At 40.2% G+C, this 15,665-nt stretch overlaps 1 protein-coding gene across 1 annotated transcript in view; it reads left to right on the top strand.

Annotated features, from left to right (window-relative positions):
- Positions 1–15,665, top strand: part of Unc5d (unc-5 netrin receptor D) — a 536,818-nt gene that overhangs the window by 475,736 nt on the left and 45,417 nt on the right. The window contains exon 12 of the mRNA XM_048330402.1: positions 14,714–14,882. Within this exon, the coding sequence (XP_048186359.1) occupies positions 14,714–14,882 (169 nt within the window). The remainder of the gene's footprint in view (positions 1–14,713; positions 14,883–15,665) is intronic.

Below are 15,665 nucleotides of genomic sequence, written 5' to 3'. Positions count from 1 at the left end.
CGTTGAGAGCTAGATTTGAGGATCCTTCTCACCTACCTACACAGAGCACAGTAGGACCTTCCAGGAAACATCTTGACAGGGTACTTACATTGAAATTCACTCCATTTTTCTCTTGATAAGATATTTCTGTTGTTCTGTTTATTTGTTTGTTTGTGTGCTTGCTTGCTTATTTATTTATTCATTCATTCATTTTCCAGTCTTGAGGCTTAAAATCAGAGCTTGGGTTCTGTCCCTGATCTTTTGTGTTCAAGGCCAGCACTACACTACTTGATCTACAGCTCTACTTCTTGCTTTTATGGTAGTTAATTAGAGATAACAGTTTCACAGATTTTTCCTTCCTGGGGTATTTTGATCTGCAATCCTCAGATCGCAACATCCTGAGTAGCCAGGATTACAGGCAAGAGCTATTGTTGTTAGGTTCTTTTGCCCCTTGTAAGTTACATCCCCCGTGGAGTAATACTGAAGTTTTATGGTATTGTAACGGACATGAGTAGTCCAAATTCTGTACCAGTTCCTAGGGATCTTGCAGTATTGAAGGAATCAAGAATGCAAAACAATTCCCTGTATCCAAGTTCTTTTCAGAAAAGAGCTGTGCTTTCACCTTTATTACATTTTAACTGAGACCGATCTTTGAATGACATATACTCAGTCTCTCTTGGGAAGTGTCAGTTGCATTCCTGGTTAACACTGCACAAAGACAATCTGTGCTTTCCATTAAGGAAGACAATGTCACTTTCCCTCTTCAACACTTCCTGTTCTATGGAACTACCCTAATGAGTCTTTTCTAACTTCCTCTAGTACTCTAGAGTTTGGTTAGTGCTATAGTTCAGACCTTAAATGTCCCACAGAGGCCAATATAATAAATAAAGACCTATTTCCCAGCCTGTGGCACTACTGGGAAGTGGTAGAAAGTTTAGGAAGTGAGATCTAGTAGAAGACAGTTAATTCCTGCAGGGCACATCCTGGAAGAGGATATTGGGAGCCTTGCCCCTTTCTATCTTAACAAATGAGCAAATAAGTCTGTCTTGTTTCCCACATGTTAATTTGAAAGACTTGTATTCTTCTTTTTGGTTTGTGCCATTTGTTGTTGATGTTTTAGTACAGACTGCATGTCTTCCCACTTCCCCTTGCCCAGCTCCATCTCTCTCTTTGCCTCTGTCTGTCTGTGTCTCTCTGTCTCTGTCTATCTTTGTCTCTGTCTCTCTCTCTTTGTTTGTCTCTGTCTCTGTCTCTCTCTATCTCTTTCTCTCTGCAACCTACAACACCCCATGTTTAGAAATTAGAGAAATGAACTAGAAAATTATTATGGAGAGCTTCCAAGAAACAATCAAATGAAAGCAAAGACAAACATTAATTTCTTTTTTTATTACACTCTCATGTGGATATTCTTGGCCTAATACTTAGACCAGTATCAGAAATATAGTAAGTGATCATACTGAGGAATTTGCAAAAAGGACACATAGATGGAATTTGGGTTTGTCCAGGTGAAATACTTCAATATTATTGTTCTTATTCCTTTGTTTGTTTGTTTGTTTGTACTGAGGCTTAAACTCTCAGGACCTGGACGCTGTGGCTTAACATTTTCACTCAAGGTTTTAACTCTACTACATGAGGCACAGCTCTACATCTGGATTTTCTCTGGTTAATTGGAGATGAGTCTTGTGAATTTTCCTATATCGGTTTGCTTCAAATTGCGATCCTTGGATCTCAGCCGCCTGTGTCACTAGGATTACAGACATGAGCCACTCACTTTGGTCTTCCTTGTTTCGCTTTCAAATATTCTCATCTTTTCAATGAATACATTGGGTTAAGGACTGGGAAAACAGAAATTAAAGGTAATAACAAATATTATTTTTTAAAGATCCTTAGGAGGTGCAGTATTTTCAGTAATGAAATATGAAGCAGTATGGAATGCTATACTAGGAAGGCAGAAGTAGTCCTCAAAAATGGAAGAGAGGAGAAGGAATTTCTTTTCCAGTGATGACATCTTTAACACAGCAATGTAGATAGTTCCAGTAGACCAGCTTCATGTGCTTTTGTTACATAGTATCAGCACACATACAACACACACACACACACACACACATACTCACACACATACACACTCACAACTCTGGTATTGTGCTTCAGAGACAATGTAAAAACTCAAAAATCTCCCTAGGCTAGTTAAGAAGATCACAGTTCTACTAGAATATAAAGTAAATTAGTATAGTCATTTTTTATCTGTGATATTAAAAGACTGACAAGCTCGCCATTTTATTAATAGAAATGCAGTTTTATGATATGAATCTGTGTTGTTTTGTTTTATGTCAAGGCAGACATCTGCTGCCTTTGTAGTATAAGAACCTTTTCTGGCACATTTTTCTGGTGCCTTTGATTCCTCGGAAGGTGAGAAAACCCTGCTGCCAAGCTCCTCTACTTAGCGTTGTGGTCACCAGCCAAAGCTCTGCTACATGAGGACCAGGAGTAATAATTTATTTTTGTAATCTAAGCTATCCTGTAGGTAGAGATCTACAGGAGCATGACTGATGCTGGCCCAAGTAGTGATGATATTACATATTACATTGCAGAACACACACACACACACACACACACACACACACACACACACGTTAACAAACAACCAAGATATTCACAGAAAAGGTAAAAGGCATTTTTATCTAGGGGAACACTATGGGCAAAGTTACAGGGGTAGGAATGGCTTGAAATATTTCTGAAAACTAAGTAAAACAGCCAATTGTAGAAGGAGGGATGATCAAAAAGTCAAATAGCATCTCTTGCTTCCTAGAGGAAGATGAAGTTTAATGACGGAAAGGATTAATGGCACTGAAAATTCAGAAGGCGTGCGTGTTCACATTTACCTTTTAGAGCTGTAGTCTTCTGCCCCATCCCTCCTGCCACAATTCACATCTGAGTACCACAAAACCTTTCTTCCAAACACAGTGAAATTGGGTCTTGTTTTAACTTGGCAAAGTTATTAGCCAGGCTCCTTTTCTCCCTAAAAAGTATGTCAATCTGGACAATAAATTACAATCACTGTACTTTGGAGTGTCCTTGGCTCTAGTCTTTAACATTTAAAAATACATTCCATAATCTCCTTATTGTTATCCAGGGGGAATTCTGAGAAAGATTTAGGAAGGAACATAGCAAAAGGTGTGTGTATGCAAATGTATGTGTTTGTGAGACTATGGGGTGAAGGATTTGAAGGTAATGCCTAGAATTCTGGCTTGGGAACTGATGATTAATTAGTCGAGAGAGATTTGCTAGCTGAAGGTCACTTGAGAGTTTATGATAATAGTTACTCAGAGAGCAACTTTGGATTTTTTTTTTCCAGAGAATGAATACAGACAGCTCTTTGACTTTTACAAGAAAGTGTCAGGAAAAAAAATTGGTTAGAAATAGATTTTAAAAGAAAGGAAATAATATACAGAACCAATAATTTTTTTTTAAAAAGCAAAGTTTAAAAAGCATCAATTGCTCAACGGAAATCACATACCTAGCTCATAGACAGAGGTGTGATGGCAATCTTACTGCCATCCTAAGCCAGACTCTAGCCATCAGTACTGAATGCTTGGCTTTGGTTGCTCTTGCCAACAGCCTACATGACCTTGAAGATGCCATTCTTTTCCTCTACACCTGGAAATTTTGTACTTTATTAAGTGTTTCTTAGTATTTAGGTGAAGATGAGAACAATACAAAGACTTCATCTCTAAGAAGCAAACTGTAAAGTGACTTTTTTGCTGTTTATGCCATAACTGTAAGCAGGGGAGGCAGGTGTTCTACCAATAATGATACTCTCAACTCCTAAAATGTCATTGAAATGTTACATCTTGATATCATTTTTCATCTGCCACTAATTTTTAATTGCATGAATGACAGAGTCATCTTTTGCTTTGACCATGTGCCAATAATACCAGGTTCTTCTCTTTTTAACCTTTGCCCTGTTGCTAGGCTCAGAAGGGTGTTCTTCAATTGTAGCAAATGGTAGTAACTTTCTAGAACCAAGCCCCTAATGAAGATACAAATAATGCTGTCAAAGGCCTTTGGGGCTACTATTGTTTCTCCTAACACTATAGCCTGTGAATTGTAAAAGTTGGCTAGGCAAATCCAAACAAAATGGAACCCAGGAGATTAGAGAATATTTCAGGTAGGGCAGGTGTCTTAGGATACCTTGAACAAGCTTCATCACTGTTCATTTGTCTAGGCTTTTATTGCTATTCATAGGTAGAAATGAACCGATTGTGGCTGGAAGCATGATTCAAATAGTAGAGTGCCTGCCTAGCAAGTACAATTCTCTAAATTCAACTCTAGTACCACCAAAATAAACAGATTATCCTTGTTACCATTTCTGTCCAACGGTTTGAATCTATCTAGTGCAATGCTTTAAGTGAGTCTCAGAAAGTTTTACTGGGAGCATTAAATTGATAGCATTTACCCATCTCTTCTAAAAGAGTTGGCATTTATGAACTTCATAGCAGGTTTAGGGAGGTGCTGAGGAAAGGTGCTGCTTCCTAAGTAGCAAAACAGAAAAAGGCTTTCATGAGTGCCAAGGGAATAAATTGCTGCCATTTGGGAGCTACATTAATTCGTTCAGGCAACCGGCACCATGCAGCGTAATAAAAGGGGCAATTTATCAAATGGTATCTTAATGGCCTAGAAGGGTTAATGTGTCTTTAGTGGGAGATTATACTCTCTTCCCCAGGAAAATCCTGGTGATTTCTTCACAGGGACATTAAAGTTATAATAGAATGCTGTTACCCCCAAAAAGTATCAGGAAGAGGTAAGAGGAAAAACCGAGAGAGAAAGACAGAGACAGAGATACAGAGAGAGACAAAAGAGAGGGAGACCAAAACAGAGAGGGGAGAGGAGAAAGAAACAGAACAGACAGACCAAGAGAACAAAGGGAGAGGAGAGGAGGAAAAAGAAAACTTTTACATTCTCATTTTAAGACCTACTTTTTTTTTTTGGAAAATTTCCCCAAACTATGTCCTTTGCTTTTTTTTTTTTTTTCTCCCTCATACCTCCTTGGTCTACAAGCACACCTAAATAAAAATTGCCATCATTTTAATCAAAGCACATTGGAAACTCAGGTGATCTCACAATAGGAAGTGATTAGAGAGTGGTTCCGGGGAGTCTTTAATTACAGATGCCATTGACAAGATAACAATGGTTTTGAATGTTGTTAATAGATCTGAATGGAAGGTTCACCTTAATTCAATAAGGAGAAAGTCATTGGTTCATGGATTTGATTGCCCATTGTAAACAGGCACCACACACAGTAATTATTTTTATTTGTATGTGCCATCTCTTTTATTACTGGTGCTGGAAGTAGAAACAACCTGTCCTATTAAGATATTTAACATATATCATCCTTACTACTTTGCCTAGTTACAGCCTAATAAAAATGCCAGCCCACATTGAGGCCACCTCCATGCTTCCTACAACTGTCACACAGCTCATAGAACACATGCACAACCAGTCTATTTACTCCAGTAGTTATAATACTTAATTCGACAACAGTAATTTCATGAATTCTATAAGGTTACAAGCAGATAGTGGTATTTTGTTTTAATTTTAGTGATTCTGGACACACGAAGATCATCCAAAAATGAACTGACACTTTAATCAGGTTTTGTGATATTTGGACCATGAACAATAGTGGATTGGGAATAACAGTAGAAACTTAAAGCATAATAATACTTTTAAGAAACCTGGAACTAGGAAAAAATAGTTCTTCCAAAGTGTCCACACTTTCATCACAGAAACCTAGATGCATTTATTCCTTTACAGAAGCACTTGTTTGAGATGGAGGTGAAAGACCTAGAGGAGAGACTCTATTGTTCAGGTGTGTCTGTTTTCGGGCCTTCTGAGAGGAAGACTGGAGCACCTGAGGCAGATGAAAAGAGGCCAGGCTGCTGTCTTGAAGGGGAAGGAAAGGGCCTAGAGCCAAGGAATCTGGAAGCCCCCTTCCCTACTTCCCTCCATTCCACAGCCAGAAAAGGCTTAGAAATAGATTCACCCTGACACCTTCATCCAACCAATAGAAATGTAAGATAAAGGCATTTTGTGCCAACAAACCTATGGCACAGCAGTAATTGGAAATGAACACAAACCTCAGTTTGGGCTACTTTATATGACTTAGGACTCGTCCTTTCCAGTAATTTCTCTGGTGCTTATAAGTACAAGCACTAATTTCATACCATCATTTTGCTTACCAACTCCAAGTTTGGGCTTGGGGATGTCACTGAGCAGTGGGACACTTGTCAAGCATGGATGACACTGTAGGCTTGATCCCCTGCACCCAAATAACAAAGAGAGAGATTATGTGTCGGGGAATATATTCTTATTCCAGCTCCCACTATCACACTTCCCCCACTACATACACCTCCCCCCTCTCACCCCCCACATAAACCCCAGGAGGCTACAGATTCTAGACCCAGCTCTGCCTCCCAGCTGAAGTGTCTGACTTCAATCTTGCCCTCCCCCGCATCATACATCTATAAACAGTGAAAGTTTTAGGTCTGATTACTCCTGGGTTCTTCCCAAATCTGGAATGAAATGGTTGCATAAAATAGGATTCCCATTTCCTCCAGAGAAAGCTGTTTTCCCCCATTCAAAATGTAAATGAATAAACAACTTACTGGATATTAAAAACTGTCACAGCAGCGTGATGCATAGATACACTCTCTCCCTCTCCCTCTCCCCTCCGTCTCTTTCACAGGAGCCATCATTTCACTTGTACCAAACAAGCTCAATGCAGGCCCAACACTGCATGAAAGATGAGCCTTAAATTGTGACTAGGAACTGGTGATTTGCACATGATTTGTGATTCCTGTAGTATATTAATTGGTAAACACCCTACGAATGTGTGTGTAAACTAAAACCATTTAACATATGCAAACAGTTTAATCTCTCAGGAGGGTGTTGCTCCAATTTCTGCAATCTCAGACACACATTCCTCTGCCTAGCTCCTTCCCCTCCTAACCCAGCCTCCCTGGCACCCACTCCCTTGGTGAGATCCTATTTCAGATAATACCATGTGGGTGACCCACATCTTTAAGCCCTTTAATAGTAGAGTCATATGCTTCTATCCTCAGTGAATTTTGAATGTTGCTTCTTGTGATCTCTGCTGTAACTGTTCCTTCCCCTGCCCCAATTGAGTGGGATACAGTGGCTTTAAGAGCTATGGCATTGTTTCTAGTGTTTTCCAATGTCTCATCAGCTCTCAACCTGAAGAGGAAGAGGAAGTGGTAAATAGTCTCTCTGCAGATGAATTTTCTGTCATAGAAGCATCAGCCAAAGCACTAACATTGAGCATTTAAACTTGACCCCTGGGACAATCCATGTAAGAAGCCGTGTCAGAATCCTGATTGGTCTCTGTAGGAGAGGTTGCTTTGCGATATTTTGGGGGCGGGGGAGACACAATTCTCAAATGCTAGTGAGAGTTCTACATTGTATATAAGGAATGCAAGTCAAATGAGTTGGGTTCCCTCTGTTCCTGAAATGCTGAAGGAAAACCGTCATGGTGGTGCCTGGAATGTAATCATCTCTTCTTGTTGTTATTGGTTTTGAATTTGTTTTTGTTTTGTTTTAGTCTTTTGCTGGTCCAGTCCTGGGGCGTCAACTCAGGGCCTTGGTGCTGTCCCTGAGCATTTTAGCTTTTGGGCTACTACTTGAGCCAGAGCTCTACTTCTGGCTCTCTGATGATTAATTGGAGATGAGCTCATAGCTCAAGTTGGCTTTGAACCATGGTCCTCAGATCTCAGATTCCTGAGTAGCTAGGATTACAGGCATAAGCCATCAATACACAGCCAGAACATAATCTTAAATAAGATGTCCTTACGGCTTTGGTCCTCATCCTAGCTTTAGAACCACTTGAAAACAAACAAATAAAAAAATAGTGCCTGCTATAACTAAGAGAGATTTTGCTCACCTTGACTCTTTTTCTTCTGTTCTTCTCATCTCCTGATCTCCTTCCCAGAAATGCATTTTCTTCAACATATGTAAAGTTAAACAGAATTAAGGTTATGTGAGCATACAATCATGTTACTAGGATAGATTAATGAGAAAGGCTAGATTTCAGACCCAACTATCCTATAGACTCTGTGATGTAATTTGCCCAAGGTAGATCTGTGATCTCTGTTCAGAGAAAGAAATTTAAAAAATGAATAAACCCAGAACCTTTGATTTTTATCCCTAAACAACTTTAGCACTCTAGATCAAACTCATAAGGTTTTAATGAAGAGTATGATAATAGTTAAGACTCTGTGTCTTCTTACTAGAAAACATAAGAGACTGGAGTGCATTACCTTCTGAGCTCTAATTTTAAGACTACCGCTTCCATCTCTCTGCCTTTTATGTCTATTCCATTAAAATATGATTTAATTATGTATCGACCCAAGGCCTGACATAGTAAAACTACCATTACTCTCCTGCCTGGATTCCTGAATGATACTCTGGGTAAAGGTGATCAAGCCTCCATTAATCTATAATAGAGAGCATAAGGAGGAGAGCAGGGGATGATGATTATCAAACACAGCATGGCAGACAACAATGAAAACCTCATCTCAGAATGTGCAGCTGGGTTCTTTGCTTGAAGAAAATGACATTGTACAAGTTCAGCATCAGATCAAGAAATATGAAGTGCAAAAGCAAGTGGTGTGGCACGACACCTCCAGACCCATGACTGGCAGCCCCTGCGTTGCCTCTGACCTTGTTTGGCAGGAACTTATGTTGGCATTGGAGTGCAGGTGGATGCGGAGAATGTTCATGTGGGCGTAGCACCTCCATCTTTCTTCAGGATGCATTTCGTGTAATAGTCAGAGACCTTATTGATTTTGTTTTTGGAAGACTTATTTAGTCCATTTATTTATTTTTATAGCAGCAAATACTTGAAGACACACTATTGTAAGGACTGACAACAAATACACACACAGAGACATCTTGCCTTTAGCAATTTGTGGTAAAGCAGGACACATGCTCAAGAGATGCAAAGAAGATGACAATTCAGAAAGTACAAGATGTAACCACCTAGACCTAATCATACAGAGAAGGGACCTACCCAGACTCAACGTTTGCCTCTCAATGTACCTGTACAGGGTTCTTTTTTTTAACTTTGGATTCATCTATTGTGATGGAGTACATCGTGAGCAAAAAGAGCTGGTGATAGGCAAACTCTCTTCCTAGTCTTAAGGAAGGCAAATACAAGGTAGAAACCACCTAGGGAGTGAGGGGTATGGTCTCCAGAAGAGATAGGTTTATTTGGTATTTATAAAACTTAGAGAATATTAGAGGGATGGAGGGGAGCTCTACATGTATTCTGGAAAATATTCCAAATGAGAGAGATACTGACTAGCTAGACATAAAACTATCCCTTTGGATCTTGTTGATGTCATGGTAAGAATTCTGGGGAAAATTCTCCTTGGATCTTGAGCCTTCATCCATTCATTTGCCAAGTTATTGATTTGATTGTTTACTTACTTTTTATGGTCATGTCCATCACCCTTATCTCCCTAACCCTACCTCTGTGACGCCTGGCGAGGAGGTTACAGGCTTTGGTCAGGTGGTCATCCACCCCAGCCAGCTGGCCATGGGACACATTGACTCTCCGGCCCCTTTTCCTCACACTGGTCAGTTTTGCTCCTTGTTCAAGCCCTACATCCAATGCTGTGTGACGGAAGAGGGCTGCACGGAGGACCTGCGGGGCCTGCTGCCTGACAAAGACCTGTTCTGCGCCTGGGCCTGTTTACGTATATTTTGCACTAAAGATTTAACTCCAGGCCTTGTGAATGATACATAAATATTAAGCGGAGTTCCCAATCGTGTGTGTGTGTGTGTGTGTGTGTGTGTGTGTGTGTGTGTATACATGCATGCACACTGCTTATAGATAGAACCCACCATTTGAGCCAGGCCTTTCTACTAGCTTACTGGTGGTAAATTGAAGCGCCTCTTGGATTTGTCTGCTCATACTGGTTTCAAACCTTGCTTTACAACTCAGCTCCTGAGTAGCTGGGGTTACAGATGTGAACAACTGGTACCCAGGTATGATTCTCAGTTGAATTGAATATTAACATAGTTGGGTATTGAATTATTGATGTATACATTTGTTAGCTGGTTTTCTATTGTGCAAAAGCTTTTCCTTCTAATGCGTTCATTCATATCAGTACCTTTTGTGGATTCTTACATTGCTCAATATGCTATACATTGTATCGTTATTTTGATTTTTCAAAGTGTTACAGGTTTGTTAAGTGGAAACTGCTTCAAACTAACTTGTGTTTTCTTTCCAACAAATATTTTGGGTCCTGACAACTGAGCCTTGCTCAGGCACAAATGTTACCATAATGAGCAAACGTTAAAAAATAAAAATAGGAAACCAGGAGCTTACACTCTAGTTTGAAGTATACAAAAAGAACAAATAAACAATTGGTTAGAGCAGATTAGTAAGTGTGGAAGAGGCGAAGAAAAGGGAATTTCAGCTTTTATTGTAGAGAGTGGGCAAGGATAGCCTGGTTGGTGGGCATCAATTGGCAGTAAGTCAAAGGACCCGAGGGAGTTAAACAGAACCATTCTCCAGGCAGCTCCTTAAAGCAGAGCAGCGGGGGAACTTCTGTTCCCTCAGGCAATGTTGAGCTGGCACTCTTCATGGATGATGACTGAGTCAAAGACAGACTAGGAAGCAAGGACAAAACCAGGCAGGTCAATGTCATTGCCAGATAGCCTCAGATCCCCACAGCACACATTTCCTGAGGCCCTGGAAATTTTATGAAAGTACATATTCATCCCATGACAATTTGGTGAGTAAATTAGATGTCTCAGGAAACAGAGTTATTATAGAACTAAGACCTCTCACTTAAATTTGGACTCTTTTTCTCTATGCACAACCGTGTTTCACATTACAGGAATACCGCTATGCACATACAAATGTGAACATTTGTATCTATGTCTTAAATAAATAGAGATCAGTGAAAAAGTACAGAAAGCCTCATGGGACAACGCTTTGCAGTTAACAGGGTATGTGATACATGCAGGTGATTCATACTATGCTGTGAAATCAATGCTGATATTACTATTATTTTGAGCGAGAGTATATGCACGAGTGTGTGTGCACACACACCTATGCCGGTGCTTTAACTCAGGACCTCATACTCGTGCTTAGCTTTTGTACTCAAGGCTGGCACTGTACTCCTTGAACCATGCTTTCCCTCTGGCTATGTGCTGGTTAATTAGAGATAAGCATCTTACATACTTTTCTGACCAACATGGCTTTGCACTGTAACCCTCAAACTTCAGCCTCCCGAGTAGATGGGTTTACAGGTGTGAGTCATCAGTGCCCAGCATTCATAGTAATTATTAAGTCACCAGCAACCATAGAGAAGTGTGTTGCCTTTCTTTTTTTTTTTTCCAGGAAGGATATGGATACTGCTTTGCCACTTGTATATAATGTGAGAATATGTAAACGCCATCTCCACCCTCACATCGTTCTTGTTCAGACCTAGCTAAAGATTTTCTCTCCGTACTTCTATCCTCAAATGTCCTGAATCTGTAACTACACTTGGACCAGTCTCTACTCTCATTTTTTTTCCCCTTGGGAAGTCATAGGAGCTAGGAAGTTCGCCAGAAACTTCCAGATGATAACAGAGAAGACGAAAACAAACAAAAAACATAGCCAATCTGGTCACGGGCAGAAGTAGGATGGGAGTAGATATTTAGGGTGTTGGGTTTTTTTTTTAATTCATCCTTGATTGACTTCTGGGTGACCTTATGCAGCTAACACCTGCCTCCACAGGTGTATAAAGGGCTTTAATTAATATCTGGAAATCCTCCTGAGTGCCAGAGATACATGGTGTCAGAAAAGGGCAAATTTTTATTAATCTTGGGGAAAAACGGAAATAATAATTTTTTTTTCATTCACAGAGAGACCTGCACCCTCCAACACCATATTCAGGTTAAAAAGATTAGCTTTCAATTTTTATTTTCTTTGCACTTCTGGAGATGCCCAGTGTCTGCTTAATGCAGAACTCCTCCATGCTCCTCTTAATACTCGAGTACACCTTTCCTCTGGGTCCTGGTGCTGCTCATGTTATAAAGGAGTCTTGCTATTCACAACAAGTGTGAGGGTTCATCTAATTAGCTGATTCCAGTTCATTTGGCATTAAATAATTCCCCAAATTCCCATATGTTTGAACAATATGTTCAACAAGGGGGATGATTCTCTGAAAGCAATTAAATAGTTCTTTTAGGAGAGCTTGTCATCGGTCAGTTACAAGCAGCCCTGCTATTCCTGTCCGTGATGAATGCAGACAGCAATTATAAGGAAACTGCTTAACCCGCTCTAATGGCAGCTGGCGGCCATCCACCTGCGGGCTGCACTGTGTGCAGGTTCTAGTGCTCACTTGGGTTTTCCTTTTGTTAAAAAACCTGGAGTATGTTCTTCTAGACATTTAATAAGCCATTTGCTACTGTTAATACACTGTTCTCTAATCCCTTACCTGCTGCAAGGTAAATGCAAATGTATTTTCAGCTAATACTTTGCTTTGTTTCTACAGGAAGAATTGCCAATGTTGGATTTTTGGAACAAAGCACTGGTTTTTTATATTGCTGTTGGTCTGCTTTTGTTTTTGTTTTTTCTTTGTTTATATTTTTATTTTTTGGCAGTACTGGTGTTCGAATTCAGAGCCTTATGCTTACTAGGCAGTCACTGTACCACTTGATGTACACTTCCACTTGCTTTATACTTGTTTTCTTGCTTCAGAATCTCCTATTTTTGCCTGGTGGCCAGCCACAGATGGTGATCCTTCTACCTATGCCTCCCATGTAATTAGGATTACACTGATGCCAATTAAAACTATCCCTGCTCAGTTATATACCCTGACTTTCATGTAGCAGCAAAATTTTAGATAATGAACTCAAGTGTGACTGCACAACAAACTTGAGAGAGACTAGAGGATATCAACAAAAGCAATTCAGAAATTAATAATTTGTGAGACATATTCATAGGATACTGCTTATAAGAGATCAGAGAACACGTCTCTAGAGCAAAAGTTCATCTTTTTGTTGCCCAAGGGTTAGCTGTGTGCATCGAGGATGATATATTGAAGTGCCCTCCCTAGGTGATGTGAAGGAACTTTTGGTAATATTACCAATCTTCCATCCCATATGGCATTATGCATCCCATATATTGCTGTATTGTCTACATGTAACAGTACCATATTCCTTACAAGTGAAAATCTTGCAAACAATTGACATATCAAGTAGTTTGTTCAATAACACATAGGTAGTTTGAGGACAATTTTGTGTTCTCAGTTATTTTTCACTGGTTATTGTTCTAAAAGTTCATTCTCCTTATTACTGGTTAGCAGAAATTAAAATTGAAAGTCAGGAGCTGGGATGCGGCTCAATGGTAGAGCAATGGTCTACTATGCATGTGGCCCTGAATTCCAGGCCCAGCAGTGAAAATCAAAGAGAAAAGGAGTAGGAAAGCCAAGAATGTGAAAAGGGTGGCCAGCAAGCAGGTGTTATTATTTCTTTTCTTAAGTTTATGTCCTTTTTCTGATTCATGGCTGCATTGCCACTGTAAGTTAAACATAACACAGAAAAATACGAACACTAGGGCAAGGTGGAATGATTTTAATTTTAAATGTGAATAGGAAAGAGTTGAAATGTGTGTGTGTGTGTGTGTGATTTTTATGCATATTTGTAACTGTCTATTGTGTGACCATTATATAACTTACATAATTGCATGTTACCAGAAACTAGAATAAACATACTCATTTGTTATATATTTGAAGTTTTATTTTGTTTCAGAATAATTTTACATCATTTACAAGCACAAAAAAGTATTGTTAAGTAAATTACTGGCAAAAAGTAATGTGAAGATAATAAGATGACCAGTTACAAAGTTTTTGCTTTGTGTCATGGATAATGTTGTCAGCAAGAAAAAGGTCTCAAGCTGGGAGCTGCTGGCTCACACCTGTAATCCTAGCTACTCAGGAGGCTGAGATCTGAGGAAGCCAGTCTGGGCAGGAAAGTCCGAAAGACTCTTATTTTCGATAAGCTACTCAGAAAAAGCCAGAAACGGCGCTGTGGCTCAAGTGGTAGAGCTCTAGCCTTGAGTAAAAGACCCCTGGGAGGCAGTGCCCATGCCCTGAGTTCAAACCCCAGGACTGGCAAAAAAACTAGAAAGAAAGAAAGAAAGAAAGAAAGAAAGAAAGAAAGAGGATTCAAAGGATTCATCCAGTTCCAGTAGCTCATGTCTATAGTCCTACCTACTCAAAAGATAGAGAGCTAAGAATTGTGGTTGGAAACTAGGTAGGACAGACAAATCCTCACAACTTCAATGTCCAACTAACCAGCCCAAAGCCAGAATTGAAAATGTAGCTCAAATTGTAGAATACCAGCTCTGAGCAAAAAAAGCCAAGCAAGAGCAGGAATTTAAGCCTCAGTACAAAAAAAAAAAAAAAAACCCTAAAAGAACTAATTGATGCAATTAATTCATTAACTAATAAGGATTCATCACCTGGTATTTGACTCACCAGCCAAGATTTGAGTTCTCGGATTCCAAAGAAGCATAAGATGGCCAAAACCTAGAATTAAAACCGGGACCTCACGTCTGTCCAATTGCCTCAGCAGCCTCAGGCCAACACATACATGTCTGCCACATCTGCCCTTTGCTTCAATTTTTGCTTCTGTCTCTTATTCTCTCCCACCTGTGAAGCCTGCAGTCAGATGGGTCTGAGGTGCTGCTGAGCCCTGAAGTCACCTGCGGACCTCCGGACATGATCGTCACCACGCCTTTTGCACTGACCATTCCACACTGTGCAGACGTGAGCTCGGAGCACTGGAACATCCATTTGAAGAAGAGGACACAGCAGGGAAAATGGGAGGTGAGACCCTGTGGATCCTTCTTAAAGAGTGGGACCTGGGATCCACTGATGGTAGACCTAACCTTAATTGTTCAGCTATAACATTTTTGAATGTTTCCTTGTTGGCAAGTGTTTGTTGCCTGCGTGTTACCTCAAACTATGAGACTTTTGTTACCATGATAATGGAAAGAGAAGTGGGTGCGGGTGGCTGACACATGTAATCCTAGCTAATCAAGAGGCTGAAGTCTGAGGATTACTATTCAAAGCTAACTCAGGAAGGAAAGTCTCTTAAAAGCTTATCTCTAGTTAACTACCAACGGGGGGGAAAAAGCTAGAAGTGGAGACATGGATCAAGTGGTAGAGCTCTAGCCTTGAGTAAAAAAGTTCAAGAACAGTTCCCAGGCTCTGCGTTCAAGCCCCAGGATGGGCACAAATGATGATAGTGGTGGTAGTGGTGGTGGTGCTGGTGGTGGTGGTGGCGCTAAGAGAAGCAAGAGATAATCCAGACCAGAGCTCTTTGGTGTTTGGAAGACAGTTGTAACTACCCACACAGACCTGTACTGTCAGGTTCCTGCCTGTTAATGCCCCTCACCCCCTCTTCGTGGATATGAGGAGGAGGCTCAGCAGATAGAAGGCTGTCTTTGGGAAAGAAACCACGAAATCTGTTAGTGTCATGTCCTGGGGTTTATAATATAGCTAGGTGTAAATATCCAGTAACACAGTAAGTTCATAATAGTGTTTGGGGAAATACTGAATGCATTGGTGAGTGTCACTGTTGTCTGTTTCCCTCTGTCTGTCAGTATA

The sequence above is a fragment of the Perognathus longimembris genome, chromosome 21 (genome assembly GCF_023159225.1).
Source record: "Perognathus longimembris pacificus isolate PPM17 chromosome 21, ASM2315922v1, whole genome shotgun sequence".
Lineage (NCBI taxonomy): Eukaryota > Metazoa > Chordata > Mammalia > Rodentia > Heteromyidae > Perognathus > Perognathus longimembris.
This window is presented reverse-complemented; position numbering and strand designations above follow the sequence as displayed.